General features: G+C 39.9%; 1 protein-coding gene across 1 annotated transcript in view; it reads left to right on the plus strand.

The window, feature by feature from the left end:
- Positions 1–549: 549 nt before the first annotated feature.
- The window catches only part of LOC124140115 (microphthalmia-associated transcription factor-like), a 37,330-nt gene continuing 19,064 nt past the window's right edge, over positions 550–18,815 (plus strand). The window contains exon 1 of the mRNA XM_046507499.2: positions 550–802. Within this exon, the coding sequence (XP_046363455.1) occupies positions 573–802 (230 nt within the window). The 5' untranslated portion in view covers positions 550–572. The remainder of the gene's footprint in view (positions 803–18,815) is intronic.

Raw genomic sequence — 18,815 nt, forward strand, 5'->3', positions numbered from 1 at the left:
ATAGTGGGTCCGGCAATCGGTTGTAGGTCTGTGTACAGTAAGGGGGCGTTACCTAACCCAGTGTTGATACGCGTGGTACAGCTGAACAGTGCTTATGAAATCACTAGTTTGCATCCTCGGAGACAACCGAAGTCGTTAAAGCCTCACCAGTCACATGATATTTTACAGTTGACCGGTTGACAGCGAGTGGGGTACGTCCTAGTTGTTACCCTCCCACAACCCGATCTCAGCTCTGCCGGAGAACAACCTGCGCCTTTACTATTATAAACAGCGGACAGATAGTACAACCCTGGCGCACGCCTCGCGCTGTATGGAATAACTGCATTGGATTCTTGAGTTGGATATTTACCTCCTGTGTTCATACAACTGTATGTTGGACTGACTATTTATATAGCAGTGTGTTCTGACCATTCACTATTTAAGCCTAGACTGACCCTTCCGGGAAAGGCGGTTATTGAGCCTGAGACTCCCCCCCCACCCCCTCTCTTCTATCACTATACGTTTGTCGCCCGGGCCCCGGACAGTGCATAAGTGGCGTGTACAAGGCCGACTGAGAGTGTCGGTTGGTCGACATGGTGATCACGGACGACAGGGTGCAGGAGGAAGAACAGAAGAGTGAAGAGGAAGAGCAAGAAGTGCAAGAAGCGGAGTCACCCCGGGTTATATCATCAAAGACAGAACCCGGAACCGTTATTGTCGTTACCAAGGGCAACAGCAGTCAAAGTGACCATCTTTTGCTTCGGAGCTTGTTGAAAAATAGGCGCAACCCTGGAAGAATAGAGAAAATCAAGATTATCCGATCGTAAGTCATAACGTTACATCTATCATTTGCATCGTTATCTCTTCCACCGTGTTGTATAAATAAATTTTTTTATGAAACACAAATACCAACGTAACAGGTTGTTGTAATATATTTTCAATGATACGTTTGTTGAATATTACCATTGAAACTATATTATTCCCCAACAAGATGCATCATGTATGTACATTACATCACACGAATATCACATTTTCGTGTCTATTTCACAATGTAACTCCTGAGTAGGAGAATATATTTCAGTCAGATTGTAGTTATCAGTTAAAATCATGTGCTGACTAAGCATATACGAACGCCTGTCATCTTCATATCTATAGCTGAATGTGATACGTATCAAGTGATACGAAAAGTCTCCAAGATTAAATTGCATACCGTGCATATCAGTTAAGACTTGATTAAAACAAACGTACTATGGTTTCCAGGAGAACAACCCATCTCACACCACGCAGGCATTCATCAGCCTATTTGTAACCTGTAATGTTAATAGGTGAACATGGCCTGCTTCTTAAACCTTGTATCTCTGGTTGACTTATGTCATTTCCAACCGACTTTCATGTCAACTTTTCTTAATGAATTTCACCTTTGCTCCCCGTGTTTTCAAAATCAACGTGTCGCTGTTGACATAGCATATTCTCATTTAATTCCGGGCGCTTTCATTATTTTACATGACCTGTTTCACATGAAAACCGGTGGTCGTGTATTATATAGAATGGCAGGCACAATAAAGAGACGTGTGTGGCTGCAACAGATGGGACGCCGGTATACATTTATTAAATAAAAATGAAACCTATTGGTTTGCGTTGTCACGGGTGTATATTCAGTGGTGGATGCTCCATGGGACCGTATCCAATACTCCAGTGGAACAGGTTGGGAGTATCACAGCAACGTTGGCTTTAATCAGCTGTATGGGATGCTGGGGAGGGGGGTGGGGGGTGGGGTGGGGGTGGGGGGTGGGGGGTGGGGGTGGGGGGGGGGGGGGGGGGTGGGGGTGTTAAATTTATTTTGTCTTGTGAAACCTTACTAAGCAAGAGTGAATGAATGTAATTTGAACAGCGACCCACACATTCGGGGCACGTTGACACGCAGTCATCCAAGACCCCGAACCTGAACACTCGTTTCACTGTTGTCTGCTCTTCCATGCATGCGTGGGTTAAAGGGTAACTAACTATTCTTACCCTGAATTCACACGGGGATAAAGCATTATTAAGAAGAAAATGATCATTTGGGATGGGATTTCATCTAAAAAAATATATTGTCACCGAAAACAAATAATTGTGTTCTTCATACTGTTGAAAAACAAAGAAATTGCCTGCCATAAAATTTACATTGTTGCAATGTGTTTTTCTTTTTTTAAAACATTCAGGCTCATAGTTTTAAATAAAACAGTATCTGGTTTTGTAGCTGTAGCTGATTAATATCGCATCTCGATACAAAATCCCAGTCCCCCCACCCCACACCAACCCCCATTTTAAATGGTCCCTTGGAGATATTATATTTAATAAAAAACAACTGTACGGGCGCTTAGTCAGCACACAACAAATACTGGTTATATTTTCTAAATATTATATGATTTAAAAAAATTGAAAATTAAAACATATAACTTTGAAAATCAATAAATTTGTATTTATTTCGGCACAAAGTTACAGCATTTTTAACATGGTAGGGGGCATGTGGTTGCAAATTCATTTCTTGCTAGTCTTTATTGAACCAATTTATTTTTTTAAACAAAATTACCTAGCAACAGATTACTTTTTACAACTGTTGCAGGAATAAATGATGGTTAAATAGACATGATCAAATTTAACAACAATTGTTTCAATTTTCAGTTACATAAAAAACAAACTCGGTATACTTTCTTTTGCCTCTCAGTTTACTGCAGACCCTTGTTTCCCTCGCACCGCCTCGTTCCACCCTACGCCACCTTCATCCCCTGAGCCGACTTAAGTACTGTGTGACATTGTGACATCGGTGGTAACTGGACACGGATATTGTCACTGATTCAGGCATACTGGGTGAAACATGTATGCAGTGTTATACCATATGAAGTATGTAATGTGTGATTAGAAACACAAAACAATGTAAGGTCATACAGCATACAATGTGACACATACAGCATATAATGTGAGATCCGATACAATATACAATGTAGGGTCAGAAAGTATAATGTGGGAGGAAAGCACGAAGTGATACAGGTCTAAGACGTTTACCACTTCGGTGAAACCCACGAGCACGGGTATGGTGCTGAGAAACCTAGACATAATCGGGGCGAACCGGGATTCAAACCCACAATCATAGGTTTCTGGTGCACACAAGGGACGCAACTCTGCATAGCGAATCGCGGCGCCTTAGACGACTGGGCCACCCGTGCCCCCTCCGATATATATATGTCAGGTCATATAGCATACAATGTGAGACATACAGTATATAATGTGTGAGCAGATACAATATACAATGTAAGGTCATACACTATATAATGGGAGATCGGATACAATATACAATGTAAGGTCATACAGTATATAATGTGAGATCAGATACAATATACAATATAAGCTCATACAGTATATAATGTGAGATCAGATACAATATACAATGTAAGGTCATACAGTATATAATGTGATATCAGATACAATATACAATGTAAGGTCATACAGTATATAATGTGAGATCAGATACAATATACAATGTAAGGTCATACAGTATATAACGTGATATCAGATACAATATACAATGTAAGATCATACAGTACATAATGTGAGATCAGATACAAGGGCCATACAGTATATAACGTGAGATCAGATACAAAGGCCATACAGTATATAATGTGAGATCAGATACAATATAGGGCCGTATGGTATATAGCGTGATATCAGACACAATACACAATGCAAGGTCATGTAGTATATAATGTGAAATCAGATACAATATACAATGTAAGGCCATACACTATATAATGGGAGATCGGATACAATAAACAATGTAGGGCCATATGGTATAAATTTGTGAGATCAGATACAAAGGCCATACAGTATATAATGTGAGATCAGATACAATATAGGGCCATATGGTATATAATGTGAGATCAGATACAACATACAATGTAAGGTCATACACTATAACGTGAGATCAGATACGAAGGCCATACAGTATATAATGTGATATCAGACACAATATACAATGTAAGATCATGCCGTATATAATGTGAGATCCGATACAATATACAATGGAAGGTCATACAGTATATAATGTGAGATCCGATACAATAAACAATGTAGGGTAATGCAGTGTATAATGTGTGAGCAGATACAATATACAATGTAAGGTCATACAATATATAACGTGATATCAGATACAATATACAATGTAAGGTCATTCAGTATATAATGTGAGATCAGATACAATATACAATGTAAGGTCATACAGTATATAATGTGAGATCAGATACAATATACAATGTAAGGTCATACAGTATATAATGTGAGATCAGATACAATATACAATATAAGGTCATACAGTATATAATGTGAGATCCGATACAATAAACAATGTAGGGTAATGAAGTGTATAATGTGTGAGCAGATACAATATACAATGTAAGGTCATACAGTATATAACGTGATATCAGATACAATATACAATGTAAGGTCATACAGTATATAATGTGAGATCAGATACAATATACAATGTAAGGTCATACAGTATATAACGTGAGATCAGATACAATATACAATGTGCCACTTGTCGGTCTAGACACGGATCGAGTCCATAGTTTGGATTTGCATTTCTTAGTTTTGTTCTCTAGGGTGGATCGTAGCGAGGATATTCTTGAACGGGCGTGAGGCTAAACTCTCTGACATATCCCAGTGTGTGTTAAATCGCTAAGTTCAAGATTAAATAGGTCAAAATGATCCAAACAACGCAAGGGAATTCCTGGAGATTTCCCAAGGAATATGGAAGTAGTCCATCAGTGTTTACGTCATTTCAAGAAAACAATCTCGTGAAAAACGTATGAACGTCAGTTTCGCAGTCATGTGAAATTAAAAATAATATGAGATGCTACAGTATGCATTTTAAGGACATACGTCACAACTGTATTCAATATGTAGGGTAAATATGCCTTAATGTAATGATATGATATACTACAGTATATAATGTAAGATTAAACAGTACAATGTATATAATGTGAGATCACAATGTAAGATATAATGTAAGATTATACATTACATAATGTAAGATTATACATTACATAATGTAAGATTATACATTACATAATGTAAGATTATACAGTTTATATGAGATCATATACAGTATATAAAATAAAATTATACAGTATATAATGTGAGATCCTATACAGCATATAATGTAAGATTATACAGTACATAATGTAAGATTATACAGTTTATAATGTGAGATCGAACAGTATATAATGCTATTTCATATTTAAGTATTTAATTCTACAATATATCATACGTAGTGTCTGTTCCAACCTATGTAAGATACCGTCCACCGCTGAGCGGACACAGACTGACGTGTTTCACGTGGATACGTTCATAGTGGTCTCGACTTGACACAGCTAGGAAACCAATGCCGGATAAACACTTGCGATAGTAAACCCCACACAATGACACAGCAGTTTACATTCTCAACCATCACGTATGACAAATATAGCCTTATTGTATTTCAAAGCTTGGGTTCCAATCACTTGGTTTAGTTTATCTGACTAGGCTTGCCTAGGCTTTTAGTAAAACCGCAGTCATGTCGCAGGACTACTGCCAACGAGCGACCATACATTAGATGTATTTTATGTTCTCTGTGCCAACCCACCAACATAATTCCTCCCCTAAGTCAAACCACCCCCTCCCCACATCAGTCCCTCGCTGGCCACGATATACATCAGAGTAATGTATAGTTATGTTATATAATGTGGCATCTCTGAACCAAGGTTGAAGGTCAGTATGCAGAACCTATGGGGCTCACCCTGCTTGAAGCGAGAGTTGACGATATATACTCCCCCTCCGGCTCTCCTCCCCTCCCCCATCTCGTACATACATCATAGTTGTCGGGGTGAATACATCATTAATGTGTTATGGAGGATTTGAATGTTCAAATGAAAGTTTACCCTGATCCTTGCTGACACAGATTTTATATCGTCTCCTCACCACATTCAAGTCTTTCAAGCATCCTGTTACGAAAGAAAACTTGAATTCTTTATTGTGTCGGATAATAGTCGTAAACGTTCATAATACCCTGTTATACAACGCGTAAAGACGCGTTCGGTTAGCGGGTAGCCCCTTGTGCCGACTCGGGTGTGTGCGTTGTATAAAGCAGTATCTGATTAACGTGACATAGTTTCTGCACGCCCACATACCTTCCCAACGAACATGTTATAGGGCAGGCAGATACAGCAGTATGTGAAGTCAATCTCATTAAATCAAACTTTAGTCCTCGCTACCGCTAATGCCCCCTTCACATACACGGATTTTTCTTACGAGTCCTTACGTATCGCACAAATTCACGGTTACTTACGACTTGGCCACATTTGCGAGCGATTTAAGAGTCGTAACGAGTTATTACGAGCTATTTACGGTTTATTACGGATTATTACGAGTTATTACGATGTATTTACAGCAATATTCCACGAGTTGTTACGAGTTGTCACGGATAACTACGAGCAACTTACGGGCATTTGTACGAGCTTTTTACGGATTGTTACGAGTAAATTACGGAATGTTACTATTCATCGAAGCTTTTACGTGTTAGTTACGACCTGTTTACGTGTTGTTATGAATCGTTACGAGTTAGTTACGAGTACTTACGAGTCCTTACGATTTTTTGCCAAAACATATATGGATCCTGCAAATCGCAATGTATCATCATTCGACAACTGACATCCAGAGAGACAACATGGCATATGAGAGAAACAGATTGCAGTTATATCAACAAGTTCTACAATTGCTCCTTCAACTAGCCCAGAAAGAAGAGGACGAGGCCCAGCAGCTACCAGATATTCCTCGACCGATATTGTAGACTTGATATGCAGAGATCTAACTTGTATGACTTTTTAATCCCGCAAATCGCAATGTATCATCATTCGACAACTGACATCCAGAGAGACAACATGGCATATGAGAGAAACAGGTTGCAGTTATATCAACAAGTTCTACAATTGCTCCTTCAACTAGCCCAGAAAGAAGAGGACGAGGCCCAGCAGCTACCAGATATTCCTCGACCGATATTGTAGACTTGATATGCAGAGATCTAACTTGTATGACTTTTTAATACAACTGAAAATGAAGTGTTCGATTTTGCAGCTTTTATACCTTTCCCCAAATCGTAAACAATACGTAAGAATACGTATAGTATACGTATCTATTCGTAAGGTACTCGTAACTACACGTAAAGTGCTCGTAATAATTCTTAACAATCCGTTAAACCATCGTAACACGACCCGAATAATATCTTAAACAAAACGTAAGCACTCGTAATAATCCGTAAATAATCCGTAAACAAATCGTAAACTAATCGTAACAAATCGTAAAAATAATTGTTACGAGTCATTTACGGATTCTTGCGAGCAGTTTACGGATGGTTACGTGTTGTTGCGAGCGGTTTACGATAGTTACGGATTGTTACGAGTTATTTACGAAAAAATCAATCCGTGGACAATCGTAAGATGATTTTTGACATGTCAACAAATTTGCCTCTCCTTCCACGGATCCTTATGAGTGTCTGCGAGTTGTTGCGAGTAGTGACGAGTTATTTACGGATACCAGCGATCTGAAGACATCCCATTAGGGGTCACGTCAGAACGACCTTTCATCCGACCAATCAGAGCGTCGCTTACCAGATCATGAAAGTGACAGTCGGAATGTGATTTCTAATCATACAACCTCGAAAACTTTAACATTCCGATCGATAGTTACGGTTTTTATTGACCGAATCCATACAATCTAGACCATCTATAAGCCATTCCAGAATGTTCTTTTGTTTAGGTTTTAAAGGGGCACTGATCTAACGCAATTCCCCGGGACTGGTTGTTGCCTTTGTTATTGTTTTTTCCAAGTGAGTACCCGGATGTATAGCAGAAATCTAGACTAGTTCGCGACCTCTGCTGCGCCATTCGTAAGCGCATTAGTCGCTTTTATGGGTAGTAATAAGGGCGTATGGTCACATTGATCAACAAAATGAAATACAGTTTTCGAGATAATAAGGAAATGTAGGTATCTTTGTGGGTAGCATCGGTAATGGTGACGAAGTTTTGATAAGTCACTTGCTTGGTAATTTTGCGATTTTCGTTTACACTATTTTGACTTGCAACACAAAGTAAATATTTCACCTGAGCATTGCTTTTTTTATAGTGTATTTTTTTTTACTGTCAAATGTGTAACAAATTTATTAAACGTCTAAATATTCAGTTATTTTACAAAGCGACTGAAAACATTTCCATCTGTATTATTATGATAATGAATTCCAAACATTTTGATGTTTAATGTCATCAGCAAGAGACTGAAAATGTTACGTTGAGAAAAGTACATTTCTATGTTGTTTGGCTTCTAATACTACATAATAATCTGTTGTGATGTTTGTAGGCCCTTTTGATCGTCTTAATCAATCTGGACAGATTTTTTTGTCAAAATGACTGAAATATTTACACATTTTATAAATTGCCTGAGAGAATCACATGTTTTCAAATTGACGGTAATATATACACGCTTACAAAGGAAAAGACCTGTGAAAACAACGTCTATCGCGCATTGAAGAATTTCCCAACCAAGACGTAGAGAAACAAGAACGAATTATCTGTTCAAATGAAGGAAAACAAAATGCAAATACCATAATTACAACCTACCAAATTTATGTGTATAAATTTTAGGCAGCTTCCTTGTTCGAGGAATGTATCCGTGAATATCCACACAAAGGAACAATATCCCACTCGTCTGCAGATGTACAAAGAAACTTATTCGATGTCACGTGTCTCAGTAACAATCAAATATTTTAAAAGATATATATCGTTTCGGGATATTATAACCCGTGTTCGTTTCTCAACTGATCACTTGGATTGTTTCAGGTGTTTTACATAGGTGTCAAGTCTCAATGGTCGGCTGAGAAAGCCCACGTGACAACTATTTTCATAACGTTCACGGTTCTTAAAAAATCCACTGAGTGATAGATAACAATGATCAATCAACGTGTTATAAGTTAACCCTTTGAACAAAGTATGTTGTTTTACATCGGCACTTGACGCCATGGTATGAATGTATTCCCTTTGTTTTAGTAAACCTAGACATGTAAACACTCACTCTTGACATATCCACTTTGCAAGATAACAGTGATTAATCAATCAACGTATTTTCTGTTAATCCTTTGATGACTAGGAACGTTCCGTTGATTTACAAAAAAATAAATCAACTGATCATTCATCTCTTGCTGGGCTGCCACGTGCATATTACATAACACACATTTCACCTCACTTCAACCCTGGATTTAGATTGAATAATTACCCCAGACACAATAAATGCCAAATGGGAACCTTTGTCAGGTTATCTAAGTGGTGCTACCACTAATTGTACCTGTAATAAATTCATTAACTGAGCATCATTTGAATGACGACAAATACACAAGTGAAGGGTTATACGAGAAAACGTGGATGACAACAAGGGAGTAGTAATCCTATTATCGACGCAAGCCGAAATCTGAAAATGCTTTCACTGCATGGATACTTTTTTTAGTATAAAACTATAACCATCTGTGGTATTTCCAAATGACGACATCCGATGAGCTCCGCTGTTCTTTTTGTCTGCTTGTTTAGGCTGAAGAAATTAATAACATGCGCCCTTTGTCGAAATCTTTATAGATCACAGTTAACCAATTAGTGTTTATGCAAAAATGCTTAAAACAAATATTGCCTCCAGCCTCCAAGTTTATTTAGCTGTCCTTGCAGACGGTAGCCCAGTCTCTGGTCACGCTCAGTTGCGTTGCGTATCATCCGGGTACTCACGGGGGAAAAACAATAACAAAGTCAACAACCAGTCCGGGGAATTGCGTTAGATCAGTGCCCCTTTAAATTTATAATCGAGAATTGGTCAAAATGTGTTTCGAAGCGTAGTCGCGAATTTGAAATTAGTGCCGTAAAGCACAAGAAATCTGTCTTCTGGTTGGTCATTCCATTTGTCGGTCAAAGTTCGCGCAAGGTCGGTCTGACGTGACCCGTAATGGGATGTCCTCAGATCTTTGTTTAGCGGTAGCGAGAACTAAGATCTGATTTTAATGAGATTGTATGTGTAGTATCATCTTCCCGAGGCAAGAGAGTTAACTGACTATAAAAGTCCAGTTTCCACCCTTGCCGAACTAGGCTGGTATTATGGAGTTACGTTTTGTCTGGACTAACGAGTCTATGCATAGTCCAATCAAAATCGCACACCGATTCGTAAACTGTCGTGCAGATTTCGATCGATTGCAGGATTTGCTAAGCATGTGCATCGCTAATTCGTTGTCAGCAGATATTTTCCAAATCCTTTCATGTATTAATCAAGGTGCTCACGTGATTTGATGCATTTCGCGATGTAAGACCCGTTTTATCACAATATAGATCTTGATTATCGATCAGATCGTCCTGTCTGGGCGCCACCTTTTTGTGTGAAGCAAACGCAAGTGATACGAGAGATGGAATCTGATTGGTCCATAGGAGAAGCTTAGATGCTAATGATGTGACTGACTGGATTGTCTGGTCCAGACTCGAGTATTTACAGACCGCCGTCATATAGCTGGAATATTGCTGATTGATGCGTCAAACAACAAACAAACACACCAAGCGGAACTCGGTTGGCTGATAATGTAGACTGGTTGTTTCGCTTGCATTGATAGTTTATATTTACTTGGACAGGTAAACTGTTTCTGCTGAGTGTGGCGTTAAACAACAAACAAACAAACAAACAATCAAAATCTAGTCCATGGGCTTACGGGCCCCCGTGTAGTACAGGGGCCTTTAGTATGCTTCATAATCTATTAATCTGTTTTGTAATCGTGCCAGGATCTCAGATGTACCCTGGTTATGATCCTTGATACCAATTCACCAAGACTCTACTCGTGTATTTCATCAAAGTGGTAACCGTCTGGGACCCACCTTTTACTTTTATGACTGAAACACTGGAACCAAACACACTCACTCACTATCGATCCGTTTACAAATTCATGAGCATTGTCTCACGCCGCTTGGACGGTATTGCAATGATATCACAGGTTGCGTTCAAATGTTTATCCCAGATAGACGATGAGTTTGACGGAATCAGTCGTAAGGACCGTAACTGTTGTTCGGAATACCCCGTGTTAACGTTTTCGAGGTTGCATGATTAGAAAACACATTCCGACTGTCACTTTCATGATCTGGTATGCGACGCTTTGATTGGTCGGATGAAAGGTCGTTCTACGTGACCCGTAATGGGATGTCCTCAGATCTTTGTTTTGCGATAGCGAGAACTAAGATCTGATTTTAATGAGATTGACTTGTGAAAGTAAACATATCTTTGTCTCACACATGAATAATGATATGTGTACTTACGAAGTGTATAAATGTTTATGAAAACATTCTAAAACATTCCTATCTGTAAATTATTCATCTTCCCGAGGCAAAGGATTTAACTGACTTAGAAGTCCAGTTTTCACCCTTGCCGAACTATGCTGGAATTCCGGAGTTACATTTTGGCTGGACTAACGCGTTTGTGCATAGTCCAAACAAAATCGAGATATGAACTAGACATTCGGTACGTAAACAACATGGTTTTCAACATTCACATTTCGGTCAACTGCAGGATTTGCAAAGTATGATTACCGTCAGCTGGGCGTAGACAGATATTTTCCAAATCTTTTCATGTTTCTAATTAATGTGCTCAAGTGATTTGATGCATTTCGCGGGGGTAAGACCCGTTTTATTACAAAATAGATCTTGATTATCGTATTGACTGGGCGCCGCCATACTGTTTGATTTAACGCGACGTAAAAAAATGTTTGGGTTTTGAGTTTTAAATTTTAATAATATGTGCATGTCTCCACTGGTCTACTATTACTTCGAAAAGAATAATTATAAAAAAAATATGTAACTATATCACTGTAGATATAGACAACATTTTATGCCATTCTGTCCTACCATAGTGTCACTGCCATAATTGTCCAGTGCTAGACAGTAACATATGTTGCTAACATGTGATGTGCCAACAAAAGAGCGTAATGTAATGCCATTCAGTATCCATTTTACACATTTATCACGCATACGACTATCATTGTGTCAACGTAATACCTCTTGTCTTCTTTGAACCGTTTTTAGGGTCGTGCCACTCAAACAATGTATCTCTAAGACTGATAAAACGTCACAAATCAAACTGGTTCTAATATATTTGTATCTACTTCAGGGTTGTTGTAAACCGACCCCTTTACACAGAACGATTATTTACAGGCCGCCGTCATATAGCTGGAAAATTGCTGTGTGCGGCGTTAAACGACAAACAAGCCAACGCTGGTCTTGTTGGAGCTGGACCGCATTTGTACCTCGCTGATGATCACCTCACATGCCTTTGACCTTTCGGCTCCAGTCGTGATATCTATCATATCTGTTGACCTTCATTGAACAATACGTCGGGCGTCCATATTATACGCTACATGCTACCGTCACTGGACAAGACACTGCGTCTACTGAGCGGAACTTCTGACCCTCCTGTCCCCTGACCAACTGCAACAGTTCACCGGTCAGCTGAACCCCCTGTGACCCTCGTGCTGGCCACGGGGCGAGGAAATGTCCACTGCTGTTTCAAACCTTTAGTCATTTTGTCGTTTTCCAAAACAGACATCAATGATAATACATGGATAACATGGCACGCCACATCTCCTTGTACAGATGTAAATAGTCTCCTGGGTTATAAGCACGAAGATGTACTCTAGTGTACATTGTAGCGCATATTTCCACACCAAACAGGAGCATGCTCAAAGCGCTATTTTTACTCCGTTCACTGGGTCAGTGTGGCCTCAACCCTCATTGCAATCTCATCCTACCAGGTACCCATTCACAGCTGGCTAACCAGATAAACACTTCGAACAAAGCCACTTGTCTAAGGTGCTATGTGCATGTGCTTCAGTGTGAAGCAGGACCGAAGCCCTAGAAACGCGGCCAACCATCCAAGGACTCTCCACGACCGACGTTGCTTAACTTGACCTGATTTGTGACCTGTACGCTGTGCACAGGACCACGTGCCATCACTGACGGTAACACTGTCACAATTTGTAGTCCCCGGGGAGGATCATGATGGAGTAAATGTTGTCTGACGCTGCAGTCTGGAATAGTCCAGCTATATCGGGGTGGGCTGCAAATACTTACGTTTGTGCTAGACAGACTAGTGAGTGACAGCATGAGCAGCGATAAAACGGGGTTCGACGACCCGCATTCATCCGAGTCAACAATCGTGACCGCCGGATCCCATTCGTGACCAACTCGTGTTATTCTGGGACAAGCCGAAAAGCAACTTTTTTTGCGACCGTTTTAGCGCAAACGGGCATACCTAAAACAATTGTCAACTCGTTGCGTAGTGGTTCACATATATTACCCCATATATTATATATATTTCAGATGCAATTTAAAGCTCATCTGGACACGCGGAATTATAAGTATGTTTGAACACATTTAACTGTGTCTTGGGTATATTTTTAAATGCAAGACATGTGTAAAATCAAAAATTATGTCTGAGGGATTCTTTGACGATGAACTTGAAATCATACGCGCATTCTGATTTGTTTGTCGTATTTTCGCACATAACATTCATCGATAGGGGGACGAGTCTTCTTGCAGGTTACGAAAAGGGGCGAGTGGTGACGAATGCGCCGGATCCATTTACTGAACTCATATGACGGGGGGTGGGGGGACAGTCCGAATCCACCGGGGTGGGGGAGCACAGGGGAATGTCGCTGTAAAAATGACGAGGGTCGGGTAACATGTTTTGTACGTTCGTGAGTGAAAACTGTAAAGCATCACATTGCTATAGCAACCGGGTACATACATCAGGAGTCCTTCATTATTTTGTTATAATAATTGGCTGCAATAATGATTTTTCAACAAGCTGTTTCCTTGATAACGGCCACTTTTAACATGCCCACTGACAAAGCCACAACAATACTCTTTTCATGTAATGTATTGTTTTTGTTTAGCAATCACTGCACTGGGACTGCAGCACAGCGAGTATATTTGCATGGGTGCTACTGGAAACTGTTCACAATCGAGAATCTGTATACTTTACTAAGAAAATGTTATCCCAAATATAACATTAGTTACCCTTACCACCTGGTTGAAGATACTTGGATGGTAAGGGTCATATTTCAAGCAAGTCAGCGAGCCTGACCACCCGATCCCGTTAGTCGCCTCTTACGACAAGCATGGTCGCATCTTACGGCAAGCTTGGATTGCTGAAGACCTATTCTACCCCGGATCTTCACGAGTTTTTATCAGTAGTGAATAAGACGGTGGATAGGATAGAGGTTGTTCACTAGAAAGGAAGAATGGTGCGGAGAAGGAGATGTTATAGCACAAGTCTTCCGTAGTACGTTTTAGTTGTGATGCGATCTCTGGTCCTACACTCACGAAACATAAGCATTTCACGGGCAGGCTTACTTCATAATTCAGTGCGCAAAACTAAGGGTATTGTGAACCTGTACAAACTTTCAGTGCGTTCAGTCGATATTATCCTTGATAGGGAAAAATGTTTTTGCGGGATAGATAAGCATCGCACACACCTACGCGGCGATATTGAAAGTAATGGCTGAAGGCGTTCTGTTATAGACATAATGGGCATTTAAAACACATTTTCATTGTTTCTGATCGTAGCGCAAATATAAATAACAGAAATTAAAGTCTGTGTTACTGTGTAAATTTAAATCGACACATAGTGTGTAGTTCAATACAGCATGATCCACAACAGGTGACACGTTATCAACGAGCTAGTAAACGAAGGGACCGCGCTATCACCGTGAGGAGAAGGCATATGGATAATTATTTAATCTTGGCTTAATATTATCTGTAACACATTTACGTGCAAAAGAACACTGAATGAATATATTTTACTGTTTGGGAGAGTAGGGGCGAGCCAATGCATGGTACACTCCCTGGGCCGAGCCAAGATCAGCTGATATGCGCGCGAATGCTGAAGCCTTCTCAGTTATAATACTTGTCTTGGTCTGTCGTCACCATATCCGTCCTCTATATAGTATTAATACTGTTCATAAACATTTGTCAACCTTTAGGGGAGGGTCACAAAACAAACTTCATCTGTGGAGTGCCACATATATGTTGGCCTGAGGACATTTTCCAAACATAACAGAATATATTCCCACCGTTTAGGGGATACTTAATTGATTGATCAACTATAGTGTTCTGCAAAGATATACCTGTCACGGTTTCTTGTAAATGATTTCATGAAGATGCTGACCAGTTATGAGGTTCAACATGTAGCTGCTTTCTAAGCCTCACAGGGTGTTATCAATGTTTATGATGTATATAACTGTTTCATATTAATTTTTAATTACTTTACCATGTGTCGTGGTTGTCTAGAACAACCACCACACGTCCTCAAAGTTCAAACCATACGATGAAGCTTCCAGCGCCTGTTGCGTCTCATGAGTCATGAGGCGGGCTCGTTCAGTGAAGTGATCTCAGCGCTACGACTGTCGTTAGCCAAGTATGTTAAACCAACGGGGTTAAGATCATCTTAGCGTTAAGATCGCTTTATGGGACGGTGCCCTGATTTGCAGTTTCTTACTAGGGTATGAGAACAGCTCAGGCATCTTCAAGTGTATATGAGTGAGTGAGTTGGGATTAACGCCGCTTTGAACAGTATTCCAGTTATATCACAGCGTGTCAGCTTAATGTGGAAGGAAAGCCCGAAGTGATGCAGGTCTCTGACGTTTACCACTTTGGTGAAACCCACGAGCATCGTCCACGGTGCTGAGAAGCCAAGTGTAAATGAACTGAGATTTAAGAGTTAATGAAAATGTAAGCATGGCCAATAAAAACATCAACGGTCAACTTGCTTTGAGAGAAACCTGACAGAGAGTTAAAACAATAGGGACGCCAGAGATGTGTTTAATATCCAAGTCAAGTGTTCTTTATCAAGCAGAGAGACGTCATTACAGATAATCAAGAACAATAATAGTAGAAGAGCTGTTGTTCTTTTCATAAACAGAAATAGATCTTTGCAAAAGGACACTGAGGAACTCGCGAAACCCGTCATTCCAAGATTCTGCTCAACAGAAATTCATAGGGATAGTCGCTCAGATGCAGTTCCGTCTCTCATTTCTGGAATTCCGTCACGGACAATCGTCTACGAGATATTGCATTCGCCCAAAGCTTGCAGCATGTGCACCTATAATTTCCCCTGTGGCGATGCAATGAGCGTCGGGGATAGGATCAGTCAATTATTTCATGGGGAAAGAGTTTGTAATTCATATCTGATTTTATTGACAGCTGAATTACTAACCCCACCTCATTCTCGCTCTTGAACCTGTCCATGAATGACACCGGCAAATGTTACCAAGATTACAACTTTGCAACTACCCGACGTCGTGATATTATGTCCGCTTCGTTAAATTATTGCACTAGCAATACCAGGAAGACTGTAAAACATTACACAGGGAATCTACATGTACGATCCTTACCCTTAGCTTGTGTCGGGGCAGTGTGTTTCACCACAGTCAGGGTGTCATACAGACTTATGCCTTTCACACGTCCAATACAATATTTAGAGACTATTATGTGGCATTTTTCATATCATATCCCATACCAACCTGAGACCTTTTGGGGGCAATTTGCAAATGCGATAGAGCCAACAAAGAGACCGGGGCTGTAATAACCAGACCCGTATTACATCCCTGTCGGGCCAGAGGGGTCGAGTTTTGATATTGGGTATGGTATGAAACCTTTTCATCATATCTTTGGAAGTGAATGCAATAAATCTTCTCCATGGAAAACATTGTCACAGGCAAGCTCTCCGAACAGACGAGCAGACGACGCACTAAGGGACGTAACTCCAACATATTACCACCCCCGCTGATACCGATCGTCCATTTAAAATAAATGGATAAAGTACCCGTGAAGATCCGGGTTATAATTAGTCTTCAAGAAACCCTTACCTGTCGTAAGAGGTATATGGTCTCTGATGTTCCCTAGACATGTTGCTTAGTTCAGGGGCTTACACAGTCGCCTAGAGTTACTTCCCTTCGCATGGCAATGTATCGCAGTAGAACACGCTGGCCTTGCTTATCAATTACAGAGTTATTATTTCTTTAGACGTTTTAAATCAGCGATGTCTACATGGTGCCTTTAACATTATGATACAAAGTGCAACAATAAATCACCAAAAGGTTTATTTTTATAGCATTTTAAAACGTCTGTTATTGGGTATAATGGCATTTCTTGGTGTAGCCTTGTAGTTACAGCGTTGGCACGTCACACCGAAGACCCGGGTTCGATTCCCCATATTTCGGATGTCCCCTGTCGTGATATGGATGGAATATTGCTAAAACTAGCGTACAATATATCTTACTTCTTCTGGAGAACTAACACAACACACCATGAAGCTTCGATTCCAAGTTAAACTGGAGTCTTACAGTTAGTGGCTGCTGCAGCTCCCCCATCATCACCTGGGCCTCGTTCCACAAAGCGATCGCAGCGCTACGACTGTCGTGAGTCTATGTTAAAGTATGGAAGGCACGATCACCTTTAGCGCTACGGATACATGTTACGGTTTGATACAGTGTTCGTGGATCAAGCAGGCGTGTTCTTGTGATAGGCTTTTGTAGTATGTATATCGTTAATGTTCATGAACATCTTACGATACAAACCAGACACATTTAATCTGAATCCTTATTTATTTATTTATTTATTTATTTGTTTATTTATTTATTCATTTATTTATCTATCTATTTAAACGAGTTTTTTTCTAAATCCTGTCTGTTGTGTTAACGTTATATGTGGATTTATAGATTGGATATATGCAGAGTCCCCCTGATTATGATGCCTTGTTTGTCAGGACCACAACTGTGCTCGTGGATCCCAAATAAGTGCTAAACAGCTATAACCTGCATTACTTCGGGTTTTCCTCCCGTATTAAGCTTACACGTCGTGATGTATAACTGAAGTACTGTTCAAAGCTGCGATAAGCCCAGCTTACTCATTCCCTTTGCTTGCAGCTGTTTTTTATGATAACGAGTTCCTTGGCACTATCGTATCCGAACACATAACACTATTACATGACAAAGAAAACAAATTGTTTATATTATTGTTCTTATGGGTAATAACAAATAATAATCACGACTACTTGTTTGTAATAAACAGAAAGCAGTTTGGCCAACGGGACCTAATTTTTAAGTAATGCGGAAGGTTTGATTTATTGCGTTTCATGTCACAAACATTAGAAAGCACTTCCTGAAGACCTTGAAGATAAGCCATGTTGACACTTTTTACCCTTACCGTACGTATTGACATAGTCTGATTTGATAAATTACATAACGATTTCTACCAATGAAGTTCCGGGTTAGAATTTGTTTCAGCAACCCATGCTTGGCGTAAGAGGCGACGAACGGGATCGGGTGGTCAGGCTCGCTGACTTGATTGTTGGATGCCATCGTATCCCAATTGCGCATATCGATGCTCATGATTTCAATCATTGGATTGTCTGGTACAGACTCGATTATTTACAGACCGTCATCATATAGCTGGAATTTTGCTGAGTGCGGCCTTAAACAACAAACAAACAAACAACAACATAACGATTTCTAAACATTCCCGCTTATATCATGCAGACCTTTCTGAGAGAGGGCTCTTATCACGCATCTTCGATTTGTTGATTTAAAGACTAACAGAAAAGTAACAGAATTATACAAAAATACATGAATGAATAATATGTTTAGAAATATAATCGCAGTAGAAATTCAAGCCGACGTGAATATGATATAAAATGTAATGAAATAT

This window comes from Haliotis rufescens, unplaced genomic scaffold, assembly GCF_023055435.1.
Source record: "Haliotis rufescens isolate VD_foot unplaced genomic scaffold, xgHalRufe1.0.p SCAF_23, whole genome shotgun sequence".
In the NCBI taxonomy this organism is placed as follows: domain Eukaryota; kingdom Metazoa; phylum Mollusca; class Gastropoda; order Lepetellida; family Haliotidae; genus Haliotis; species Haliotis rufescens.